The sequence below is a fragment of the Medicago sativa genome, chromosome 4 (assembly GCF_051527215.1).
Source record: "Medicago sativa cultivar Bolivia chromosome 4, Bolivia_mono, whole genome shotgun sequence".
In the NCBI taxonomy this organism is placed as follows: domain Eukaryota; kingdom Viridiplantae; phylum Streptophyta; class Magnoliopsida; order Fabales; family Fabaceae; genus Medicago; species Medicago sativa.
This window is the reverse complement of record NC_140752.1, coordinates 93,628,595-93,653,693: the sequence shown is the minus strand read 5'-3', so window position 1 is coordinate 93,653,693 and position 25,099 is coordinate 93,628,595. Positions and strand designations below refer to the sequence as shown.

The window sequence follows — 25,099 nt, the reverse complement described above, 5'->3', positions numbered from 1 at the left end:
ATTGAAAATAATGGTTATTGGTTGGTTCAATTACGGCGGTTCTGCAGATGTATCTGATGCAGACTAATTCAACATATGATTGGCTTTGACAAGTCGTCAAAACGTTGCCATCAGAGATTGAAACAAAAAGAACCTGTTCAAGTCGACTGTAGCAAAAAGAAAGGCCAATTTTTCTTTTCTTTGATTTTCTTCTGTCTCTGCAGATATCCTTTATATGCAAGAGCTGCTCTGTGTCAAGCTTGTTGCAAGGTGGCCAAACCCTTGGAACCAGGAGCCTCTAAGCTTCTAGATGCAATGTGTAAACCCTTTTTGTCTCTCTACCTTCGTTTGGAGCCCGATAAGGTTGCATATAGCCAGTGCCAATACCATGGCCTTTCACCTGCTTCCATCAAAGCCATAGGGGCAGCAGTAGCACTAGTGGAAAGAAAACCCGAGACTTTGATAGTTAGCCCGCATTTGGAGTGAGAGAGTTCCCCCACACCTAATGAGAGCTTTAGTCCCGTAAGTGTAGCTCAGTTGGTAGCTACCAGGGACAATGTTTGCAGGGGCCGGGGTTCGAACCCCGGATTCCCCACTTATCTACACTTTAAAAGTGTGTGATCTAGGCACTAGGCTATTTAACCAAAAAAACCTAATGAGAGCTTTAATACTTCAATCTCATTCTATTCCGCCAACCATGAAATATACCTCGTGGCTGGAGATGGTCTTATTGGAACTGATGGAAATTGAAGGGTTTAACAGATATTTACACATCATATTCACCAATTCTAGCCTTCTCAACGAAGAAGATTTCTCAAGTATACATGCAAAAGCTGTTTTGGGTAAATGTTCTTGTATAGCATACTAAAAGGACGGGCGAGAACAATTGACTGCACCAGCAGCAGCCAAATCCAAAAGTTAAATTGGCAGAAGCAAAAGGAAAATCTAAGAAAGGGAAGAAAAAAAAAATGGCGGCGGCAACTTATTTATTTTAACCGGAGGACATATGGGAGTCTATCTTCAAATTTCTCGACCGTGACAACGGCACTTTAAAGTCTCTCTCCATCGTCTCCAGACAATTTCTCGCCATCACCAACTGTCTCAGATTCTCCGTCACAGTCCCTAATCTCACAGCGATCAACCTCACCCGCTTATCACGAAGCTATAGTTATTCTTTTAACTATAGAAGGCTAAGACACAATACTTTAGATTTATAGTTGGAGTTTTATAATAGATCTATAGTTGGATTATAATTTCACTCTGATTTTAAACTTTTTTTTTAAAGATTGTAAAGGATTAAACTTAAAAACTTGTAATTTTGTAGGGGTTAAAAATATATTTAGGCTGAAAATTATACCAATTTCTTTTATTTTTTATTTTTAAGAATTATACCAATTTCTTAAAAGGTTAAAAATCATTATTTTTTTACATTAAATATTAGCATGTCACTATTTATTTTATTTATTTACCGAAAAGGAAAAGTTACAGAGAGCGCCTCAAAAAAAAAAGAAAAAGGAAACGGATAAGTTACCCCTTTTAAGGCTTTGTTTGGGAGTTTGGAGGGGAAGGGAGGGGAGGGTTTTGGAAAAAAGCAAGGAGCAAGTGGAAGAAATAGAAGACATTGGGAGGAGAGGGCTTTGGAGGTTAATTTTTTACTCATAATAAAAAATCCCCCTCATTTGGGGGAACTCAAAGATTGTATTGGGGGAGGGTTTTGGGGGGTTAGGGAGGGTTTATATGAATTTTTCAAATCCAATCTATGTTTTTATTATATTCTTAAATTTAAAAGTATATTAATCATAAGTATTAGTTTATCATTCTCTAAAAAACTGTTCTTTCAAAAAATGTGAATTTTTTGTTCATTTTTCTATATATTTCCAACCCCCCAAAGCCCTCCCATCCCTTCCCCTCCGAACTCCTAAACAAAGCCTAAGGGGGTAACGAGTCGAACGCCGACAGAGTATATAAAAACAAAAACGCGATTGGATTGGGAAAATAAAAATATATGCAATAAATAAATAATCTAAAAACCAGTAAACAGTAGCACGGATCCGTGTGTTTGCGGAGTGGAGTGGGTAGTGAAGTGAAGTGAAGTGAGTAACAAGCGAGTAATACCAAAACGGAATTCAATTCTTCTTCTCCGTTTTCCAATTCACAGTAAGACCTAATCCAAACTCTTTTTAATTCATTTCAATTCAATCTACGCTTTCTTTTTTATTATTCAACTTAAATTCACAAACAATTCAATCCGCAATGTGTTCAAATATGCTCATTACACTCAAATTTCTTTTGCCTCTTTACCTATTTTTTAATTAATTTGTATGTATTATTTCATTTTAGTTTCAAATAATCACTTCCGTCAATATTTTACTTTATAATATCTAAATTTAGGCCTCTCGATTGGAATTTGATTTATTTATTTCTGATCAACATGATTGAATTCAATCAACATTCATACTTCAGGTTTATCAAGAACTAAATCTGCATTGCTGGAGAATGTATGCATCTACTTTTTTGACTTGCTTCTAGGCCTGTTTTTTCATAGAGGACTACGCTTCCTTTTAGTTTTGAAGCAAAAGCATGTTTCTTGCACTTTGGTTGAAAGACGTGCTGGTTTTTGGTTTCATAGTTCTAGATGCAGAAGATAGCGTTGAAAAGGAAGGGCCGATAATCTAGAAGCTCAAATTGTGTTTGAATCTGAACGACACAACTAATCAGATGGGCAAGGAAAATGAGTCACCTGTGAAGAAAGAAGAACTTACTGATGATGGCTCCTCGAATGTTGAGATGAGAGATTTAGAATCTCAATCACCACTTAGTTTGGAGAGGGAGATGGGCTTGGCGAGTTGTCGTGTGTGTCAGTGCGCTGAGTCTGATAAACGAGGAGATGCCGCCCTAGAATTTTTGGGCATCACCCCAGTTATAGAAAGCAAAGGGGAAGTAAAGTTGGATGGCAAGGAAATTCCAAAAGACACTACACCTAAACAAAACTTTGTAGGACCTAACGGGGAGGTTTTTGTATGTAAGAATGATTTGGAGATTGGTTTGTCTCATGAAGATAGGTTAATTGAACTTGGTTGTTGTTGTAAAAATGACCTTGCTTTAGTACACTATGCTTGTGCACTCAAGTGGTTTATCAACCATGGATCTACAATTTGTGAAATTTGTGGACATATAGCAAATAATATCAGAATAGCTGACTTCAACAAGGTTGTTGGTTCATTAAAAGAATATGAAGCACTGAGGGAAAGAACTGTCAATGGAGATCTAGGTCCCGCACAAGATCATCCAAATACTGGTGTGGATCCTGATGCTGTGGCTGCTATCCGAAGGCAACGGTTAAGTGAAATTGCACTATGGTTTTGTCCTCATAATAGCAATAACTTTAACAACAATAGCAATGTGGACTCAGTTTCACAACTTGTTTCTGAACAGCCGTTGAATTTTATTGTCGAAGAACCTGAACCCGTACAGAATACCCGAACTAAGTGGGCTGTAGAATGTACAGGGATCTTGCTTGCTACAGGATTGCTTACCATCACCCTTGCATGGCTTATAGCTCCTCGTGTTGGAAAGGTATGTGAATATCAATTGAGATATTTGACAAAACATGCTAATATGTTTATATGAAAGGTTTTGCTTTGATGTTCTTTCTTTGCCTAAATGTGCCCTTATATGCATGCATGGACCCCTAACATCTTAAATTTTTAGAACATTATGGTAGTGATAAAGACATTGAGCTAGGCATGATGTTTTAAATGACAATCCTTCATTTTCCTACTCATTATAATAAATTTCTTTACAAGGGTCACATTAACTCAACATTTTCCTCCATCTAACCATAACCTTATGATTTAGCTGAGAATCTCATTTTTGTATACTATGAAAATGTTGACCGTATTGAAATTGAACGGACCTATTATGGTTGTGGTGTATATTATGAAATATGTTCCTTTTTATACTTGCCACTCTAAGCCATTCATTTACATACAGTCCGTTTGATATCTACTAAAATAGGTCTTGATTTCTGCTCTGTAACTTGAAAGAATGTGCTAGTGTAAATCGGTGTAATGCCAACTCAACAATCGTTAGCTAACTCTAATTCTTGAATATTTATTTCTTTTGGATTGGGTGATAATGGATTACTCTTCGGGAGAACATTTGGGCGGGAAATGTTTATTCTTTACAGGCCTTTCCTATTCCTCTACTTTGCATAACTTGCCTTTAGCCGCTTCTGTTCTACTCAGGGTATGGACAGAGGTAGAGGTATAGGCTTCTAGGGGCTTGGGCCCCTGCCAGACTTTTTTAAGACCTTTTTATCTCCACTATAAATCATGTGCACGTGCAATGGAAAGATGAAATGGCTGATCAATATAAGTAGTAGTGGAATGAGAATAAGTACTAAATCTACAAAAGCCAACTCTGTAAATCCATGATTTTTCTTATCATTTACACTCAACAGCTCCTCCAAACCCTTCCAATCATTTAGTCCATAAGCCTCGACCACCATCTCTTAAATTGAACACATGAAGTCCCTTAAAGTCCCAGTGGCCATGCTAATGGCCCTTACCACTGCTGAATCCTGGCTCTGCCCTGATAAGGGGTATGCTTTTCTAAGGATATTTGAATGACAGGGAAACTCGTGAACTACAATCTTTTATGTTCCTACTAGATTTATGTCTATCTGTCAATAATGATAGGAGAGTTAGAATTTGGACTTCTATGCGGAGTTACTTTTCCAAGAGATACACACTTCTAGTCTTCAAAGTTTCCTTCTTGACAAACCTATTTGGAAGCCCAAATCTTCCTCAAAGATAAGTCTTTAGATTGGAGGATTGTTCTTTTTAAAATTAATACAAAGCACTTTTGCAATTTTTTAAGCATCACTTCTCGTTTTTTACGTGTGATGATATGTCCAAATCTAGCTAAGAAAAAGAATGTTTTCTGTTTCTGCAATGGAAGCTTGTTACTTTCCTTTGGGTTTTTTTTAAGCTTTGCGAAGCAGCGAATGTGTTGCTTCTACCCCAGAAGGAGGCAGGAATAATCATATATACATTTGTGTGTGTGTGTGTGTGTGTGTGTGTGTGTGATTAACAGTGAAGTTTGTCATAATTTTAAAAAAACAATAAATTTTATCACTTATAATTAACTAAAAAGGTTTTGGCAAGACTTCAAACGCTAAAATCTTATGTGTGGCTTTTTTGGCTATCGTTCAGTTTGTGTTGTTGGAGCATAATGCTTGTATGTTTAAGAGTGCTTATTGCCCTAGAACTTCTTTGGCGACTCACTGAGTCATTAGTACTTCAAGAGAGTTGCTATTTTGGACTTGCTTAAGTGACGACACACCCTTATCACATTCCTTGTTATTTCTTACACTTGTATATCATTATTATTTCTTACACTTGTATATTTTTGTTTTTTTAGGTATTTTCTTAAAATACAGTGGTATTGTTTGTATTACAGATTTTTTGTTATATGTACTTGCTTCTTATTCCCTATAAATTTTGATTAGAAGCGTGTTCCTAATACTTACTGCCTACAATTTTTTTGTCTAGAAAACTGCAGGAAGTGGTCTTCATATTCTTCTCGGCGGTGTTTGTGCTTTAACAGTGGTGATTTTTTTCCGATTTGTAAGTACTTCATGTACCTTCCTACTTTCGGACCGGTTGTATTTTTTGAAAGAAATTTGGTTCAGATTGTTATCGTTTGGCTGGATTAAATAAAACTTTACTATGTTTATAAAAATAATTGATAAAAGACGACCATGATTATATATGTTGGTTCGTTGTTCAATTTCAACCCGCACGGAACTTTTAATAATTGAATGAATCATTTTCAAAGTGATGACAGCAGGAACTAGGAAAACAAATACAATGCTTGATCTTAATGGCATTTGCATAACTGATTAGCAATATTTTTTTCCTTTCAATTTGGTGCCAATCAAAATCTAATTGTTTCTCTTGTGTAATTGGTTATTGCAGTTTGTGCTTACAAGAATCAGGTATGGACCTGCACGTTATTGGGCAATATTATTTGTTTTTTGGTTTCTTGTCTTTGGAATATGGGCTTCGCGGACGCACAGTGCTCATACAACGTGATCCCTTGTTACAGACTACAAAGCTTTACCATGTCTGTTTAGTCCTATCTACCTATCTTCCCTCGGCCCTTCTGGCCCCTCCTATCTTTTTTTAACTCTTGTTTTATTTCCTTGCCATCTTAAATTTTGTGATTATAGGCATCCACTATGAAACTACCTAAGAGTATATTTGGTAGATTATAATATTTGTACGATGTAAAATAGCAATTATGCGTTCCTTAGCTAGATTTCAGGACGTACACACACTCAAAAATGACTGAACATGTTTATACTCGTAATTACGATCTTGAAAAATATCCAGACCGAATTAATTGTTAACTATTGGTCAAATGGAACAACCATTATGATACTGTGGCTGGGGTCAGTGGGTTATGGATAAATTTGATGGCATTCGATGATATCTGATATCCAATGGAAGGAAACTAAAGTGTAATTTGATAAGAGTTGTTTTGAATATTGATGTACGAATGTACAAAATTTATATAAATAACATGGTGAAAATGAGTGCAAATCATGAATATTCTCATCATATATAGGCACATGTCTAAAGTATTTGCCCTTGCTTATGCTATGGCGTGTGCGAAATCAATAGTCTTCCAAGTTACTGGAAGTGATATACTTTGATATGATGCAGAGGTAGTTGGTGTGATACACCATGCACAATGAACATAGAATAAATTCAAAGAAGGTATAATTTCAGAAGATGAGAGAAGTTTCTGAATTTTGATTAGTGATTAGTTCGTTCATAACTTGCATTTCCCACAACGAGTGCTGTTCCTTCTCACGGCACAACACACAATCCGAAAGCAATCTCTTCGAGTCACAAATTGACACCAGGAAATTGACATTGAAATAAAGATTAATGAGAAATACTGAAATAGAATAAAGGTAAAATTGCTTATGTGATCCTTCAGGTTATTTTATTGTATTCATATATTTATATTAGTCTTTGTGCAGGCTGCTAACATTTTCTTGAGTTTCCGTTAAAAAGTCTTTTGTGATCGTTACGGTGATGATGTGGATGTTATGATGCTTTATGACAAGTCCAACTAAACTTTTTGTTAGAAAATCAATTTTTTTAATTAACTTTATGAATCACTTGATTAACCGTGAAATTGATTTGTTTTTTTATAAAGAAAACATGGGTGAGATACATTCTTGAGACTCATGAAGACCAGTGAATGCCTCCCTGCTCAAAAAGCAAATATGAACCAACTAAGTCTTCAAATCCATAACAGGATTTTATTCATGCTCTTGTGAAATACAAGCTGCATATTTTATTAGAGGACAAAGAATTAATACAATAGATTGGTCTAAATGGTAAGAGATTTGATCCCTAAAACAAGTGATACGGAAATAAATATTTTTTTATTTATTTTATAGTATTATAAAATGAAGAAAAAAAGAGAGTAGTGCAGAATGAATATAAAAATAGACTTTTTTTTTGAGAGCATATAATAAATAGACTATCCATTTTTTTTTTTGGGCAACATCCATTTTTCTTATATTACTATATAATGTGGGAAAAATACTTATGAAAAGGGAGGGAAAGGGAGTATCTTTTTGACGACCGGTAAAATGAGTAGATGTGAAGCACATACAAACATACAAGACGAGTATGTATGTATGTTAGCTGAATATGATTGGCAAAAGAAACAAAGTCACTTTACCTTATTGACATTGTCTTTTTGTTAACAATCTTGTCTTCGGCTAACACACACAGTGTCCATTATTACACAATGCTTTGTAATGAGCCGTCCCTCTCTTTAAGATATTTTATCAACTCACGTATCACAACAATTGTAGCCACTCCTTTCCATTACCCAAACTTCACCAACCATATACTTTTTGTCCTTAAATCAAAACCCTCCTCGTATATTAAAAAAATGTTTAGATTATGCAACATAGTCCATGGACTCACTTTAAGTTAGGTACCTCTCAAAAAACAAAACAAAAAATTTGGTAGTCAAGGCTTTACCTCATTATCACCAACAACCTTGAATTCTATTTCTAGTTGAATTGAAGACAACAATTTTGTGACCACCAAAGTTCTTCCTCAAACCTTGTTTTACTATGAAAAGCCTCTGTCTTCCGCCATTGCTTGCTCCTAGGTACATCTTTTTCCATTTACTTTTTGTTTCTTTACATTTACCACAAATATGTTGCCAAGAAAATTGTAATTTCATCATAATTGGATTGTATCTTATCCTAGTTCTTCATAACAGTGCCCTGGTTGGTAGCAGAGCCTTTGCAAACAATTTAACAACAAAGTGCTTTCCCAAGCAACTTCATTTCAACTCTCGCTCTGTTGTTTTTTCTTCACACTTGTAAACTCTCTATCTTTCTCTTTGCATTTTGATCACGATGCATTAATTCTATTTGCTTAAGAAGGAACAATAATGTTCTTTTTATGTGGTTTATATTGTGAAGGTGTTATGCAACTCTATCTGTGGAATCAGAAGTAGAAAATAAACAAGTATTTGATGGAGAGAAAGCTTCTTTGCTTGTTAGAGAGCTCAGGAAGAATTTTGACACTGGCAAGACAAAGAGCTACGAATGGCGGATTTCCCAATTGGAGGCCATAGTGAAGATGTTAGAAGAGAGAGAGAAGGAAATTATTGATGCTCTTCATTCAGACCTTTCTAAACCTAGACTAGAAGCATATATAACCGAGGTCTTCAATCAATTTCCTCTTTTGTTTCTATTGTTTATTTCTCTCTAAATTGCAGTCTGCAACCGCAATGCGACAACTGAAATACGTTTTTTTGAGATCTTCACAAAAACATCACAACCACAATTGCGGCCGCATCAGCCACAATTGCTCTTATTTTACCACAATATAAAGATTCACATCGTAATTGCTTCAGAACCAGCCTATATAAAAGGATAAATTAAGCTCTTCAAGGTTCACAAACTTGAACCAAGACCTTGCTTAAGAGAAACCAAACTTATTGCCAATAAATGGGTCCATTTATAATTGTTATTTTGTGGAATTCTTTCCATTCCCTCTTGTTATGATGGCATTTAGTTAATGTTTCCATTAGCATTGTAAATATCTTAGCCTTACCATCAATTTAATTACCTCCGTTTCTATGTGTGTACATTTTAAATGCAGATTGTCCAGGCGAAATCTTCATGTGATGAAGCACTTCAAGAACTGAAACACTGGATGAAACCTGAAAAGGTAATTACAAAGAATGAGAATGTCTGTGACTCAACTTAGCTTCATTAGTAATACATTTCTTTTTCTCCTTCTTTTAGGTGAGTACTTCAATCACAGCATTTCCATCATCAGCAGAGATTGTGTCCGAACCACTAGGAGTTGTGTTGATCATATCAACATGGAACTTTCCTATGTGTATGTAGAACATGTTCATCTTTCAGACATTCTAAATTGCATTTGGTTATAACGGAGAACAACTTTTCTCCATATCATTCACCACTGTCATGTAGTATATATATATTAATGTCCGAAAACTTGGAACTATAGTTCACTCCACTCAAATATAATTTCACAAAAAAAAAAATCGATGTTTGATTGCTCTGAATCAAAATTGATTTTGAGTTCTCAGTTTTTATCTTTTCTTTTTGGGAATTATGCTATCTAATTTATTGATTTTTTCATCTTCTCTGTATCCTTTCCTTTCCATTGATAAAGATTTTATCTCCTACCTGCAGTGTTATCATTGGATCCAGTCATTGGAGCCATTTCCGCGGGCAACGCAGTGGTTTTGAAACCATCAGAAGTTTCTCCTGCAACATCATCCCTGCTTGCAAATTTGCTAGAAAGTTATCTAGACAACTCTGCAGTAAGAGTTGTTGAAGGGGCTGTTCCTGAAACAACTGCACTCCTGGACCAGAAGTGGGATAAGATACTTTACACAGGTAATTCAAATTTGTCCTATATTATCACATCAATACCCTATGAAATCATTGCATATCTAAAAGATTCATCAAACCGTGCGGATAATAATGTGATTGAGTTAGAGTGGTTAATAAGCTCCAAATAAGGACGAATCGTTCAAGAGAATCCGAGTTTGAATCGTAGCTGGAATAATCATTGGTCAAACTTTACTTATCTCCTACTTAAATTCTCGATTACCAGGACCCGTTCTCTTGGGAACCGGAGTGTTAAAAGACCAAATATCAGTCTTTGCGACTATACAGAATTTGAAAAGTAGAATTATTAATGTTAATAATTGTTGGATAGCCCCTCCTCTAAAGTCTTAACTCTTAAGGTGTTTCACTGAAATTTGAGTTGATATCAGTGAGTTGTCATTCATTAGAAACTAATTTAAAATAAAAAAGTTACATATATTTGGTCCAATTAGCATGCCAATTCTGCTATAAGGTTTTATGCATAATAGACCAATTTTACTCAGGTAGTGCTAGAGTAGGTCGCATTGTTATGGCTGCTGCTGCGAAGCATCTTACTCCAGTGATTCTTGAGCTTGGAGGAAAGTGTCCAGCTGTTGTTGATTCAAATGTCAACTTACAAGTAACATGATCCCTTGAACTTGTTGTTTATATTTTATTTACACATCCAGTAACATATTTTCATCTATAACGATCATTGAAATTTCAGTTCACTGCGAGGAGGATAATAGCTGGCAAATGGGCATGCAATAGTGGACAAACATGCATTTCTGTTGATTATATCATCACAACAAAAGACTTCGCTCCAACGCTTGTAAGATTGGCTCTATAATACAAAATTCAGTCTGCTGTTACAATGTATTACTTATAATGTATTATCATTACACAGATAGCAGCTTTAAAGGAAGAATTGGAGCAATTTTTTGGGAAAGATCTGATGGAATCGAAAGACATGTCTCGTATTGTGTCTCCAACTCAATATGCACGACTCGTGAAACTCTTGAATGAGGATAAGGTATCAGACAAAATTGTTTTAGGAGGTCAGAGGGATGAGAAGAAATTGTGAGTTTGCATTTCCATCTTGGTTATAAAGATTGGAATTAATCATTTGTAACAATACCATAACATCAATTCTCCCTCTTTATTGCAGAAGGATTGCTCCAACTATCTTATTGGATGTTCCACAAGAAGCTATGGTTATGCAAGAGGAGATATTTGGGCCAATTTTGCCAATTATTACTGTGAGTACCATAAAGGGAAAAGTAAATGTTATGTTTTTTATATTTCGCATAAATCTAAGTCTTTGTATCTTTTCCTCACATTTTTGCAGGTAGACAACATTGAAGATAGCTTTAGTATAATAAAATCAAGGCCAAAGCCTTTGGCTGCATATCTCTTCACAAACAATGAGCAACTGAAGAAGGATTATGTGGACAAGATATCTTCTGGAGGGATGCTCATCAACGACGCTGTCATACATGTAGTTATTCTCTTTCTCAAATTTATTGAATTCTAACATTCTCTTTTATTTTATAAATATGAAATCTATTGTTCTCGGATAGTTGCATCAGTAGACAGAAAGGGAAAGGCTATATTCTCTTCATATATTTTCTGATATAATGTTGACTTGAATCAATAAAGTAATGACATCGATTTTCTTATTCTAGCACAGATAATCCCTTAATTTCATCAAAGGTAGAAACATATGCAGGTACAGTGTGAATCTTAGATGCTCAAGACTTTACGATCTAAATTTTGTACAGGAAAACAAAATGAAATTTGAAAACTAACTACCTATGAAACACAGTCACTCGACACGGAAGTGACACAAACACATCCACAACAATAATAATTTGAGAAAATAGATGTAATTGAAAATATCACATTGACACATTTGGACACGACTTCATTATGAAGTTTCATAACTGTATAGTGTATACCTCTCATTCATCAAATGTAGTACATATCTATGTATGGCTCATCCAAATGTAAGATATAGACATGATGATGGCATTATACTGACTTGTTTGTACGACAATGTTGGTGCAGGTTGCAACTCGTGGTTTGCCTTTTGGAGGAGTTGGAGAAAGTGGAATGGGTTGCTACCATGGAAAGTTCTCTTTTGATAGTTTCAGCCATAAGAAATCAGTTTTATATAAAACTTTTGATTCCGATCCATCCATAAGGTACCCTCCATATACACCTGAGAAGGAAAAAATTTTGAGGGCCATTTTTGGTGGCAATATTTTTCAGATAATTCTTGCTTTGCTTGGATGGTCTAAATGATGATGTGCAAGGGACATGTAAATGTATCAGTCTCTGATCTCTGATGGGGTGTGTTTTTCTATAGGCATTTATTCACATGTGTCCTGCTCCTACATTTTTTTTTGTAAGGTTGAGGACCAGAGGCCCAATCACTGTGAATAAATTTATGAACAATTACTTGTAAAAAAATTAAAAGAACTTTACAATATAATTACATGTTTTTTTTTTTGTATGATCAATATTAGCTAATGCATCTTAATATTTTTATAATACAACTTATAAGGATATATTTTTGTAAGTATAAATTGACCCCAAAGAAGGCTACAAATTATACAACCCAAAACTAGCCAAGCAGCCAGCACACCCACTGACCTCTCATAAACCACTTGTGGAAATTTACATTATATAATAAAGTCACCGAAGGTCATTTGAATCCTAACACTATATCAATCAATCTATCACAATTCACTATGTAAGTTATGCAACAACATAACATTATAATTTCAACATTAAAAAAATCAATTTTAAAAGGTGCAAAATACATGAACTAGGATGCAAGCATACATCCTCTTCCTCCTAAATTGGAGGGGAAACAAAATGAGTGTAAGTAATGGAATATGATGGAGTGGAGTGTATACAATTGAATTTCATTCCGTTCTATATTTTTAATGACTATCCAAACAATGAGAATTTTAACTCGTTCTATTTCATTTCATCATATTTCATCTTACTTAATCTATCGAAACAATAAAATTTAAGAAGAAAAATGTGCTCAATTTTTTTTGGTATAAAAATGTGTTCAAGAATATAAAACCAGAAACTGACAGTAACAAAAGTCAAAGACAACATAAATTCATTAAACTTTTTCCATTTTTTATTACTTTATTGTTGTCTTTTACGGCAATCATTGTCACAGGGGGTCATAGAAGGAGCAGGAAAGAAGTTTCCAGGAAATAATCTAATACAAAAACCTTAACACTTGCTCATTCACCATTCATTCACACGCTCTCCCATTTATTATTATTATTATTATATTTTTCTTTTCCTTTTCTATAACTTTTCAACTTCAAAGAGTGTTCATAGCATACAGAATCTTTGCAAGATTCATGTGTGGACATACCTTGTGAGTAAGAAAAGGATAAAAAAAAAACACAGCATAAGAAGCAATACCACTTTCTAATGTTGAGTTTATTCTTCTCCTTTTCTTCATGAACTAGTACAACCAACTCTTTCCAACAAGAATCAATAATTTAAATACTTAAACTCAACCCCACCATTATCCTTCAATTTCTTTCATCCATACATTATAGTAAAAATAAAACAAAATTAAAAAAAATAGTTTTTTCTTCTCCATTACTATAGATCATAGAGGAAAAACAAGAAGAAGATGAAGATAGGTAGGGTGGGATTAAGGGTGATGATGGTTGCATTGATGATGATGATGATGTTAAACTTGTCTTCTTGTTCAGCTTGGTTTGGTAATAAACGCAAAAGTGGAAGAAACTCAATTTTACCAGGTGAAGCCATGTCTTCAAGACCAAGTCTCATGAACCATGCTGCTGGTTCCTCAATTGTGTTCCCTATTTATGGCAACGTTTATCCTGTTGGGTATGATATTTCATTTCTTTCTAGGTTGCTTATTTTGTTTCATCTTTTGTAATTCATTTTTATAATAATGTTTTTCTTTTTTAAGGTATATAACTTTTCTCAAGTGTTCTGTTTTTTTAATAATTTCTTTAAGACCCTTTTATGAATTGAATTTTAATTTTTTGGTTCTTAGCAAAAATAATATTTTGTGACATTTTCATTTTTTTTGAAAGATGTGAGTATCCAAATTCATACCAGGACTGGAATATTACTTTCTTGTTTATCAATTCTTAGGCCCTTTTCTGTTGCTTTGAAATTTAACTTATTTAAAGAACATAAAGAAGATGAAACAGAAAGAAAGATACTATTTTTTTCCACAATTAAATAAAAGAAAACCTCTTCTTACATTGATGGGGGAAGGAAATTGATATTCATTTTTATTGGACAGACAAATGTATTTTTTTTTGGGACATTTCGGACATACAAATGTTAGTTATGTTAGTATTTTCTCTTTAACGAGAGATTGACTCCGATCTTTTAACCCCTTAAACTCAAACCGGTTGAAGTAGAGAACCTCATGAAATTGATATTCTAATATTAGCCGCCCGTAAATTTCAACTTTTGCAGGTTCTATAATGTTACTCTCAACATAGGCCAACCACCAAGGCCCTATTTTCTTGATGTTGACACTGGTAGCGAACTCACATGGCTCCAATGTGATGCTCCTTGTACCCGATGTTCTGAGGTAATATTACACTAACTGAAAAATCTCACAGCAGTTACAAATTTTTTATACTCTTAATTGACAAAGAAAATGAAGTACAGAATCAGATTGAAAAACCCATCCTTGCCTATAGATACATAACGCGTTGACAACAAATCACAACTAATCACATGCGTAACTTTGAAAATAGTTATCAGTAAATGATGTGCTGATTATAATTGATTGGTGCATATCAGCAAAAAAAAATTACTCTGGTGGTGTATATCAATTAATTCCTACATAAATTGCATATAATATATGTCATATTGATTTGAATTTGCTGATAAAAAAATTTCAGACACCCCATCCACTCTACAAGCCTAGCAATGATTTTATACCCTGCAAAGATCCACTTTGTGCGTCCTTGCAGCCCACCGATGACTACACATGTGAAGACCCTAATCAATGTGACTATGAAATTAAGTATGCTGATCAATACTCAACCCTTGGTGTACTTCTAAATGATGTTTACCTTCTCAACTTCACCAATGGAGTCCAACTTAAAGTTAGAATGGCACTTGGGTTAGTTTACTGTCCTTGCATGTTCTCTTGAAATATTAGTGGTTCTGATAGCAAGCTTTTATAAAAGACTTTCAGCTAAAATAGTCTTAGCAAAGTTGTTTATGCTTCTTAATTTACAATACGAAATACAAATACAAACCAGAATGATTTATATAAGTGAATTAGGCTATTTTTGAACATATTCTCTCATTAGAAATTACACTTGAAGTCAATTTCTAGACGACTACACAATGGTCGAAACTTAGATGCAGTACTACAAGTACAGTTCTTATCCTCACACATAGAGACAATAGCACTGTACCTAAGTTTTACCATTCCACAAACGCCAATGCATGATCTACTATTTGACACATTAAGAATATATTTGATCCTTTCAACAATGACATGTTTGACATATCCACAATGACCACAATTTATGTCATATCTATTTTTGTTGAGATGTTCTTAGAATTTATCTAATGCACTTGATTCCAATATACAGATGTGGATATGACCAGATATTTTCACCTTCAACTTACCACCCTTTAGATGGAATACTTGGACTTGGAAGGGGAAAGGCCAGCTTGATATCACAGTTGAATAGTCAGGGCTTGGTGCGAAATGTGATGGGACATTGTTTAAGCTCGCGAGGAGGGGGATACATCTTCTTTGGAAATGCTTATGATTCTTCTCGAATGAGTTGGACTCCAATTTCATCAATCGATTCGTTAGTACACTATTCTCATTTTACACGATCCACATGAATTATACTAGTGACTCATAATTTTATGAGATCTCTCGATTTAAATCTTTTATGTTGTTTGTGTCAGGGGAAAACATTACTCTGCAGGACCAGCTGAACTTGTTTTTGGAGGAAGGAAGACCGGGGTTGGAAGTTTAAATATTATCTTTGACACTGGAAGTTCCTATACATACTTCAACTCTCAGGCTTACCAAGCAATGATTTCTTTGGTCAGTTAAAAACATTTTTCATTATACCCCCTCTTAGAAGTAATGTAATCAAGTAGTTATGGTTATTATGGTTTACATAGTAAATAGTCATTTTGATCCTTGAAAGTGTTAAGCATCAGCACTGTCACGAAAATTCTCAAGTGTGTTTCTCGTTAGTTAGTTTGGTCTTCGAAGTATTTTTAGTTAACTAGTTTGGTCATTGAATGTGCCTTTCGTTAGTCAGTTTGGCGCATCAAAATATTAACATAAGATATAATTTTTTTTCAGTTTCAGTATATCCAAGGACTATAGTGTCCATTCTAGAAAATAATATAAATAGAAAAATATTTTGTGATTTCAAAATGGTAGTACTGTATCATAACCCTGTTGTGTAATACACATAATTTTTCTCATCTGCTTTCTCATTTGCTCAATCAACTCGAGGCATATTTTCAGAAGATCATTCATGCCAATTTCATCATTAAATACTTAAATTGTACGATGACAGAAATAAATAAACAAAGTAATTTCTTCCTTTATACTAGAAATTATTAATTGGCAGGTTAGTTAAGATGACCTTTTGTTAATTTTCTAAATGCAGCTGAATAAGGAATTACATAGAAAGCCAATAAAAGCAGCACCTGATGACCAGACTTTACCTATGTGCTGGCATGGTAAAAGACCTTTCAGAAGCATAAATGAAGTGAAGAAATACTTCAAGCCACTAACACTTAGTTTCACCAATGGTGGAAGAGTTAAACCTCAGTTTGAGATCCCTCCTGAAGCTTATCTTATAATATCAGTGAGTTCTAACTTATCAAACTCTTCTACGTTTGTTAACTGTTATAATAAATGGTACACACATTTCAATATGTGTGAATGTTAACAATGTGTTATTTGTTGCAAGAATATGGGAAATGTTTGTCTAGGCATTCTGAACGGCCCTGAAGTAGGATTGGGTGAACTGAACCTAATTGGAGGTGAGAATTTAGCTACATTGTCGTATTTTGGATGATAATCTATGAAGCATCGACACAAATACAAACACGACATGAAAGTAATGAATATATTCACTTGTGTCAGTCTTGTGCCAGACATGTCTCGCACACCAGACACACCTTCAGTTTGAAGTGTTGGTGCTACATAGATAGTAATGGATATCATCATTACTTTGTTCAGCAGTTTATCAAAAAAAAGATTCATGAACTCTATATTATGTTATGTAAGTGTTGGTATTATTGTTTATGCAGACATATCCATGCTAGACAAAGTGATGGTATTCGACAACGAGAAGCAGTTGATTGGATGGGGACCTGCAGATTGCAATAGTATTCCAAAATCCAGAGATTTCAGTTTATGATCTTTAAAAGTACCTAATTAAGGCATGCATATGACTGATATCATCAGAGAGTAGAAAATAGATTAATGCATATTATAGAGCAGGGTGATGGTAAACTAATGTTTTATTACTTTATCTTCATGGTTTAGTGCTTATGATTTATGAATACAAGCATTGTGTAGAGTATATTGGGGTAAGCTATTATGCAGGGTGAATAGTATTAGCAATTGATAATTACATAAGTTATTATGTTAGTCATCGTATCACGTTAATTTGACGGCATTAGCACGAGGAACTTATCTATAATTTAAGTGGTAAGAGTAACACAAAGCAAGTTGATACAAGATAGATTCACACTCATTTATGATCTATCCCTAAAGATAAGAATATCCATGTTATAAAAGATAGTAAATAAGAAAAAATAAAAAAATAAAAAAGTTAAAATCCCATAAGTTGAAAAATACTATAATATGTTGGAGTCACACTTTAGATGCAGAGTATTTTTGGATGCGAGGGATGTGTGTTAAAACTTAAAAGTATCTTATTTGATGAGATGTGGTCTAAAGATTGTTTATAAGCGGGACGCTCTACATCTTACAAATCAATTTTGTAAGGTTGAGATAGACTAAGCTCAATCCAAATTCTAATACCGACCATGTCGACAAAGCCATGCGACGTTTATATTGGTACCATGGTATCCCTGCCACGTGAAATTTGTTTCCACATCAGTATCCATTTAGGTACTTGCCACATGATAGTTCTTACATGGCAAGTTGATATGTGCCACATGGCACTGCAGACCAATGATGTATTGACACATGGCTCCACTATCCTATACATGACAAATTATGATGCACCCCTCCGTCTTCCATTTAAGTTAAGTTTACTATATTTGAATGAACTAAATATAAAAGTTCATCTCAGATAGGTTTTATATTAATTTATTCTCAAAATTTGTTCATGTTTTTTCTATTTTTGTGAACAAAAACACAAACCAAATTTGTAAGGGTGGGGCAGGTGGATTAATGTTCAATTTCTTAACTAAGTAACATGAATGACTTCAATTTATTTCGACTCTTTAGAGAGTTTGATCATTTGTGTGTTATGTTGTTTCTGAGTAGCTCACCTGTGAAAATTATCAAACATATACTGCGGTGATATGAGAAATTAAGTTAATGGATAACACACATATGGAGATTTTGAGCAGAATAAATTTTGAAGCGTGTTGGCAACTAGTGAATATGGTTTGTAACTGATTTAATTAATGCTTTTTGATGAGCATGGTACATGCTTTTGTAACTACTGAAGACTATAAGACCAGATAAATAAAATGACCAAATAAAATTTAGAATTAATAGCAACGAATATTCTTTCCAATGCTTTGCCATTTCATTTTTCTTTCACTGTTCCAACTTCCAAAGCCTTCATTATTTTTTTTCTTCACTATTTCATTAATTTGCTAAAAAGAAAAAATGTGATAAACCTAAATGAACTAATGTAAACTCTTTGAAATGTCCAAAGTCCCAAGAATAATATTTGTTTGATTGTTATTTTTTAGGCAAGCACTCATTTTTTTTTGACAAAAAACACTCATTTAGTTGTTGTCTACTTTTTGAGTGTGGATTGAAGAATTATATATATACACACATACACACGAGAATTAGTGGTTAATGCGTTCCAATTAAATACAAATTATTTTATTTGGAAGAATCTAAACAAGTTTTAATGTTGGTCGGAATAATCATAATTTACGATACTTTACTTACTTTATAGACGAATTTCGAAACGAATTTCGAATTATTACGACTCATTACCATGAAAATCACAAGTATATTCTAACTTATTTTAGAAGAATGTAGCAATGAATTAGGTTTTTTTGGTTGCATACCACCAATGAATCAGTTTATCTTCATTTCTTTAACTTCAAAACATAATTGAAAATGCACTGTTATAAATATAAATGTTAAATTGCAAACATATTAAAAAATTCTACTCAAATAATAGAAATGGAACAAGAATTTTCTAAATAATCCTTACATGTTAACAGTAACACTAGCTACCATATACCCCTAATAACATGCCTAATTGAATCTACACCTCGTTGAGAATCGAGATCATTTTGCTTATTGTTTTAGTTACAAATAAATGACCCCACTTTTCTTAAATTTCAACCATACTAATGAAAAATCAATATCAGCCCAAATTCAACAAACCCTAGTAATCACCTACCCAAGATCACACATGCACCATTAGAAGCTCCACTTGTAGTTGCAGTTAGTATTTGTTTGGTAGGTACATGTGAATGTGACTTTTGTCTACAACCAATTTAAAATATCCATGGGACCCTCCAATTTTAGGATCCCTAATCTTCCCAAATGGTCATTTTCAATTTTCAAACCCCATGACCATGACCTAACGAAAATAACAAATTAAATTTACTTGGGCAGGTACATAAACACATCTTGCCAACCCGAAAATTGATTCATTTGGTACTGATCCTGAGGGGCAAAAGGGTCATCTTCACCATCATCCATAAGATTCAACTGAAAATCAAAGGCTGAAACTGGGTCTGGGCCCAATACAAATTCATTCCACTTGGGCTCACTTTGAACTTCCTTATCGCACGGTGAAACCACGTGCTCAGAACCGCTTGAGTCGGTGTGAAACCGTGGCACCGAATCTGATGTGTCAGTGTACAATTGATCACTGTTCCTAAAATCATCCTGGCCGTTCATCTTGATCTGAGGTTTTGTCTCATTCTCAAATTGAGCTTCCTCAGAAAACAGTGGTGGTTTAGTGTCATTGTATTTCTCAATCTTCCCTTTCTTGTTGTAAATTCGACACAAGACCCAATCATCAAGCTGCAATTAATCGTAATTGTTAGATAAATACAGATCGACAATGTATGTAAAAATTAAACTCGTAAAAAATAAAATAAAAGAATTGGTTTGGTGGAATGTACGTACTCTTAAATTGTGGTTATTTTTTGAAGCGGATCTATCAACATTAGCAAGACGATACTCATGCATGATCCAATTGGTTTTAATTCCTTTGGGAGCTTTGCCAGCATAGAAAACAAGTGCTTTCTTTATCCCAAGTGCCTTCGGCTTTCCAATCGGCTTATCAGCTCCGGTCGCCTTCCAATATCCGGTTCCCGCAGCCCGGTTCGGCCTTGAACCGTTTGGATATTTACGATCCCTTGGAGAGAAAAAATACCACTCTTTCTCACCGTAAAGAGCCATTTCTGTAAATACATACAACAAACCACATAATTAGCATTAAAATATAAGACACGTCTTCCATCAGATCAGAAGTGTATGTTGTCTGAGAAAATAAAGAGTAAGTACCTGGAAGATGCCATGGATCAAACTTATACAAATCAATTTCTTTGATAATAGGAACAGCTACAGGGAGGGAAGCACACTTTCTACACAAGTAGTGATTGACAAGCTCATCATCAGTCGGGTGAAATCTGAAGCCAGGTGGTAATTCTAATGCTCCTTGCATTCGCGTATATTCAATTAATTTCTTGATACTATACGTACTATTGTTCTTTTTCTTCTTCTTCAGTGTTGGTTGGTGGCTGCTAGGGTAGTTAGTATTGGATATGATATTGAAGTGAGTTCGAAGTTGTGAGAAAGGAAGAAGTTGTGGTTTTATAGGGGATAGGAGGAGGGATGAGTCAAAAAGGGTTATACACGTGGGATAAGTGAAGTCGGGGAAGGTGTAAGTCACAAGAGAAAGTCCTCGAATTTCGAACATTGTTTTTTTTCGTGAACGCAGTCAGCACGTGGCAGTACGTGAATGGAGGGTTGAACACGTGTGAGGGACCATTTTTGGTGTCACTGCTTGCGTCACAAGCATAGACGGTTTTGGTAAAAGGGTTGACTGTTGTCGTAGCGGCTCTGTTTTAGCCTTTAGGGTCGACATATCACTGTACCTTATTTATTTCTTCTAAATGCTTTGCATCTCGTGCCTTGCCCAGATATTCTCTTTTCATTAGGCTCCACATATGTAACACACTTCACCCTTCATACAAAAAATGATACTTTAAAGTTTAATGTTTTTACGCATTTAATTAATGTTTTTACGCATTTAATTAATGTTTTTACACATAAATCCTTATTTATTAGCTTTGTTATGTCTGCATCAATTTAACCTAATATTTTCCTGCTCATTTGCTGTATTAGGTTAGCGGCAATTTAACCTAACAAATTTCATCTAGAAAAATGCATCGCACCAATTTCATTTCTATCCTCTTGCCTTTTTTTTACACGTATTTAATACTTAAAAAAATGCATCGCACCAATTTTATTCCTATCCTGTTGGCTATATCTTTATTCGTATGTCAATCCCTTTACAATAAACCTGTGCTGAGCACGGGTCAAATATCTAGTTAAGATTGTAATAATGATGTCAAAAAACATAAAAAAATTATTAAATTAATCTCATTTACTATTGATGAAATATTTCGAAAGTAACTTATACAATGAACCTAAAAAGTCATTTGTTTCTTATAATAAGGACCGGAGGAAGTATCATATAAGATGTTATTTGATTTATCTCGATGAATATTTTTAAAAGGGTCTTCCTAACGAGTGTCCTCAATGCGCTTATTAAGGATTTCAAATTTAGAAATTATTCTTTTAAAAAAAATCAACTATTACAAATATTCAATGCATTGATTGCATAGATTTTCATAAAAAGTTATCATTTAAGATTTTTAAAGAGTGTCCTTCATTAACATTTTCCTTTCCTTCCTATCCTTTCCTTTTTTATTTAAAAAAAAACATTTTCCTTTTTAAAATATTAAATTTTCATAATTTTTTCTAATAGATAATTAAAGATATTGAAGAAAAAAATATGTATTGGTATGTGTGACAAATTCAACTGTGTCACTTAATATTGGACTGATGGAGTAATAATTTTGTATTGAAAAATGCAAGTGACATTCATTTTGAAACAATTTTTTGGCTAAAATGACACTCATTTTAAAACGGATGAAACATTACTTTTTTTTTAATAAAAAAAAATGATACTTTCTATATCATTGTTTTTTTAATGATAAATAATAGTATGTTAATTGTTTTTTTAAGGAGTGTGTTAATTGCTATTTTTTCTTCTTCTTGTCAAAACTTGAATTCTAGACCTACAACTCCGTAACCCTTAGTTTAAACTAATTGAGCTATTCAACAACCCTATTTCTTTATTGCGATGTCAAACAAAATAATCTGATATCCTGAATAACTTTTTACCATATAATTGTATTATAAAATTTACTGTTAAATTAAAAGTTATAATCACATAGATTTTGTCTACAAATTTTGACATTAATCATATATTATTTGATAGGTTATCAACATACATAAAGATTTATAGATTTGTCTAAGTTTTGTAAACATAATTTATGCGCAGCCACATATCTAGGTATAGTACATTGGGGAAAGTGCCCCCACTCTATTAATTAGTCCATCTGTTTCAAAATATAAGCAAAATCAACTTTTTAGGTTCATTCATTTAATGACGTATGTGATCCGTATTATGAACCATATACATCATCAAATGACTGAACCTAAAAACTAAATTTTGCTTATATTTAAAAACGGAGGGAGTATTTTGTTATAAAGTTTTCAATAATTTGATTTTTGTTTTATTAAATATTGGCCCCACATAAAAGATATTGAAAATTTTATTTATAAAAAACTGCATATACAATGGTATCAGAGATAAATTGTTCAATGATTATTTGGTCGTCTACATACAATATTTTTTAAAATATATTTAATTTTTTAGATATAAAATAAGATAACTTATTTTTTGAAAGGATAAAATAACATAACTTTCTTAATCTAATTTATTTTTTGTAATAATTATATTATTATTTTTTATCACTCATACATTGATATAATTTTTTATATATAAAAATAAAAGAATGGTATAAAATCTTTCCCCTAACGATTGAAATTTCTGGGATCCATCACTGTGTGATAATAGATTTCATTCCAACAATGAATTTCGTAATACGGTTAGTAGGAAATGCTACTGTTTAATGATCTTAAATTTAAAAATTATTCTTTAAAAAAGTTAAACATTTCAAATTTAGAAATTTATATATATACTCACCTAGTTTTAATGTCATCTTTTTTTATTTACAAAAACAAAACGATATTCTTTCATTCAAATTGATAGAGTATATTAAATAAAACAACGAATTCAACATCACTAAAAATAAAAATGATGAATCTATAAATAACAACAAAATATTTACAAATAATATGATCAAAGCAAAGTGATTAATGAATATACATCCCTCTAAATCTATAATGTTTATGCTTGAATCATTGATTGATTAAAGTTGATATTTTAATATGAACAAAACAAACAGTCATAAAAAAGAAATATAAAATAACACTACATCAAAACGATGAACAATACAACACCAGACTAGACTAGTTTTCATGTCATGCTATAATTTAGTGGTAAATTTACAATAATAAAGTGCCATAAGCACTAATACTAGGAGTTATTCAGTAAAATGTTTAGTCAGTGGCATGATGGGGGCTCCAGTTCATAAAGAAACTATTTAGTAAAAATATTGGATAAGTTTAAGGAGTACACAGTCTTTTTTTTTTATTTTTTATTGTAAATCAGGTATCCTCCGCGTGCAATTGCGGAGAAGGGTTCTTTGAGCATTTGGAATTTAAATGGATGACTAAATCTCCTTAAGAGTTTTAACGCTGCTGCATGCCCAAGACTGAATTTGAACCTAAGACCTTGGTTAAACTAGAAGTGACATATGTCATCTCATTTAAGCGCTCTTGAGTAGTTATCTTTTTAATTTATAAAGGTGCCTGTTTACAAAATTAAGTAGGTTTTGCATTTTACCAAATTACCTATTTTTTCCTCAACTTTTTGTACAATTGCGAACATTCTTAATTGTCTCATCCATGCTAGGGGATTAGAAAATGGATTCAGAAAATAGTAAGGTGGATTAGAAACCTATAAACTATTGTTCATATATATGTGTGTGTGACGTGGAGCGTGACATAGAGGTACTCTGGCTCAGTGTGGAAGCTACCTGGATGTTACCTTGCAAAAGGATTAATCTAGGCCAGTTGAGAAATGTTTTTCCAGCAGGACCAAAGGTTAAGGTTAGGTATGATATTTCAAATATTTTGCTATTGAATTGTAACCTTTTGGCTTCCCTTTGGTCAAGTTCTTTTCTCTTCTTTTTCAACTTGGCCAACTTGGATATCCATTATTTCCCTTTTGAAACTCCTTTGACTTCTAATTAATTTTTTTTATTTATCAGATTAAGAGCTAGGAAATTGATTAAAGTTTACCACACTACTAGTACTTTACAACGATTTTATTTTGTTTTTAAAAATGGATATTGCGTGTGTGTGAAAGAGGGACTGAGTTAAACACACTATTGACTAAAACGTAAATGTAGTAATAAAAAATGATCAAATGCTATGTTCCTGAACGTAATTTGTCAAGTCATGAATAATTTTACAATCTTGACCAAAAATATACGATTTTATGATGATTTTTCTACGTGTCTGGTCAATTAAGTTTATGATGTTTTTTCAAATTATTAGTATAAAATGGAATGTGAGCCTTGAGCACCAAGTTTATTAGCTGCTTCTACCTACACCGTATACATTATACAAATGCTCGCCGCCATCTTTCATTTCATTATCTAATCAAATCTAATAAATATTTGTTTAATCTGAAGACT

The 25,099-nt window shown here is 33.4% G+C and overlaps 4 protein-coding genes across 8 annotated transcripts; 3 read left to right on the top strand and 1 right to left on the bottom strand.

Annotated features, from left to right (window-relative positions):
- The first annotated feature begins 2,023 nt into the window (after positions 1 to 2,023).
- On the top strand, positions 2,024 to 6,394 carry LOC146933952 (RING/FYVE/PHD zinc finger superfamily protein). 3 transcript variants are annotated; one of them, XM_085705778.1, is made up of 4 exons: positions 2,024 to 2,136; positions 2,609 to 3,555; positions 5,535 to 5,609; positions 5,961 to 6,394. In XM_085705778.1, exons 2-4 carry the CDS (start codon positions 2,698 to 2,700, stop codon positions 6,075 to 6,077), a joined length of 1,050 nt encoding a protein of 349 aa, XP_085561904.1. In that variant the 5' UTR covers positions 2,024 to 2,136; positions 2,609 to 2,697; the 3' UTR covers positions 6,078 to 6,394. The 3 variants fall into 3 exon arrangements, with proteins under 3 accessions (XP_085561904.1, XP_085561901.1, XP_085561903.1); XM_085705775.1 differs by having other exon boundaries at positions 2,443 to 3,555; XM_085705777.1 differs by lacking the exon at positions 2,024 to 2,136 and adding an exon at positions 2,178 to 2,298 and having other exon boundaries at positions 2,443 to 3,555.
- Positions 6,395 to 7,964: 1,570 nt separating this feature from the next.
- Positions 7,965 to 12,456, top strand: LOC146933951 (aldehyde dehydrogenase family 3 member I1, chloroplastic-like). Of its 3 annotated transcripts, XM_085705771.1 has the most exons (13): positions 7,965 to 8,187; positions 8,302 to 8,403; positions 8,507 to 8,750; positions 9,192 to 9,260; positions 9,338 to 9,434; positions 9,755 to 9,961; positions 10,459 to 10,574; positions 10,662 to 10,766; positions 10,842 to 11,014; positions 11,103 to 11,193; positions 11,283 to 11,432; positions 11,620 to 11,663; positions 12,002 to 12,456. In XM_085705771.1, the coding sequence occupies exons 1-12, from the start codon at positions 8,150 to 8,152 to the stop codon at positions 11,626 to 11,628; spliced, it is 1,401 nt and encodes a 466-aa protein (XP_085561897.1). In that variant the 5' UTR covers positions 7,965 to 8,149; the 3' UTR covers positions 11,629 to 11,663; positions 12,002 to 12,456. The 3 variants fall into 3 exon arrangements, with proteins under 3 accessions (XP_085561897.1, XP_085561896.1, XP_085561898.1); XM_085705770.1 differs by lacking the exon at positions 11,620 to 11,663; XM_085705772.1 differs by lacking the exon at positions 11,620 to 11,663 and having other exon boundaries at positions 8,289 to 8,403.
- Positions 12,457 to 13,213: 757 nt separating this feature from the next.
- Positions 13,214 to 17,612, top strand: LOC146933950 (aspartic proteinase Asp1-like). The gene is made up of 8 exons (XM_085705773.1): positions 13,214 to 13,825; positions 14,432 to 14,549; positions 14,866 to 15,089; positions 15,571 to 15,795; positions 15,899 to 16,040; positions 16,621 to 16,821; positions 16,927 to 16,999; positions 17,270 to 17,612. Exons 1-8 carry the CDS (start codon positions 13,605 to 13,607, stop codon positions 17,377 to 17,379), a joined length of 1,314 nt encoding a protein of 437 aa, XP_085561899.1. The 5' UTR covers positions 13,214 to 13,604; the 3' UTR covers positions 17,380 to 17,612.
- A 1,725-nt stretch (positions 17,613 to 19,337) lies between these two features.
- LOC146933949 (NAC domain-containing protein 2-like) lies at positions 19,338 to 20,984 on the bottom strand. The gene is made up of 3 exons (XM_085705774.1): positions 20,706 to 20,984; positions 20,325 to 20,602; positions 19,338 to 20,219 (listed from the first exon to the last, which is right to left on the bottom strand). Exons 1-3 carry the CDS (start codon positions 20,863 to 20,865, stop codon positions 19,794 to 19,796), a joined length of 864 nt encoding a protein of 287 aa, XP_085561900.1. The 5' UTR covers positions 20,866 to 20,984; the 3' UTR covers positions 19,338 to 19,793.
- Between the last annotated feature and the right edge of the window lie 4,115 nt (positions 20,985 to 25,099).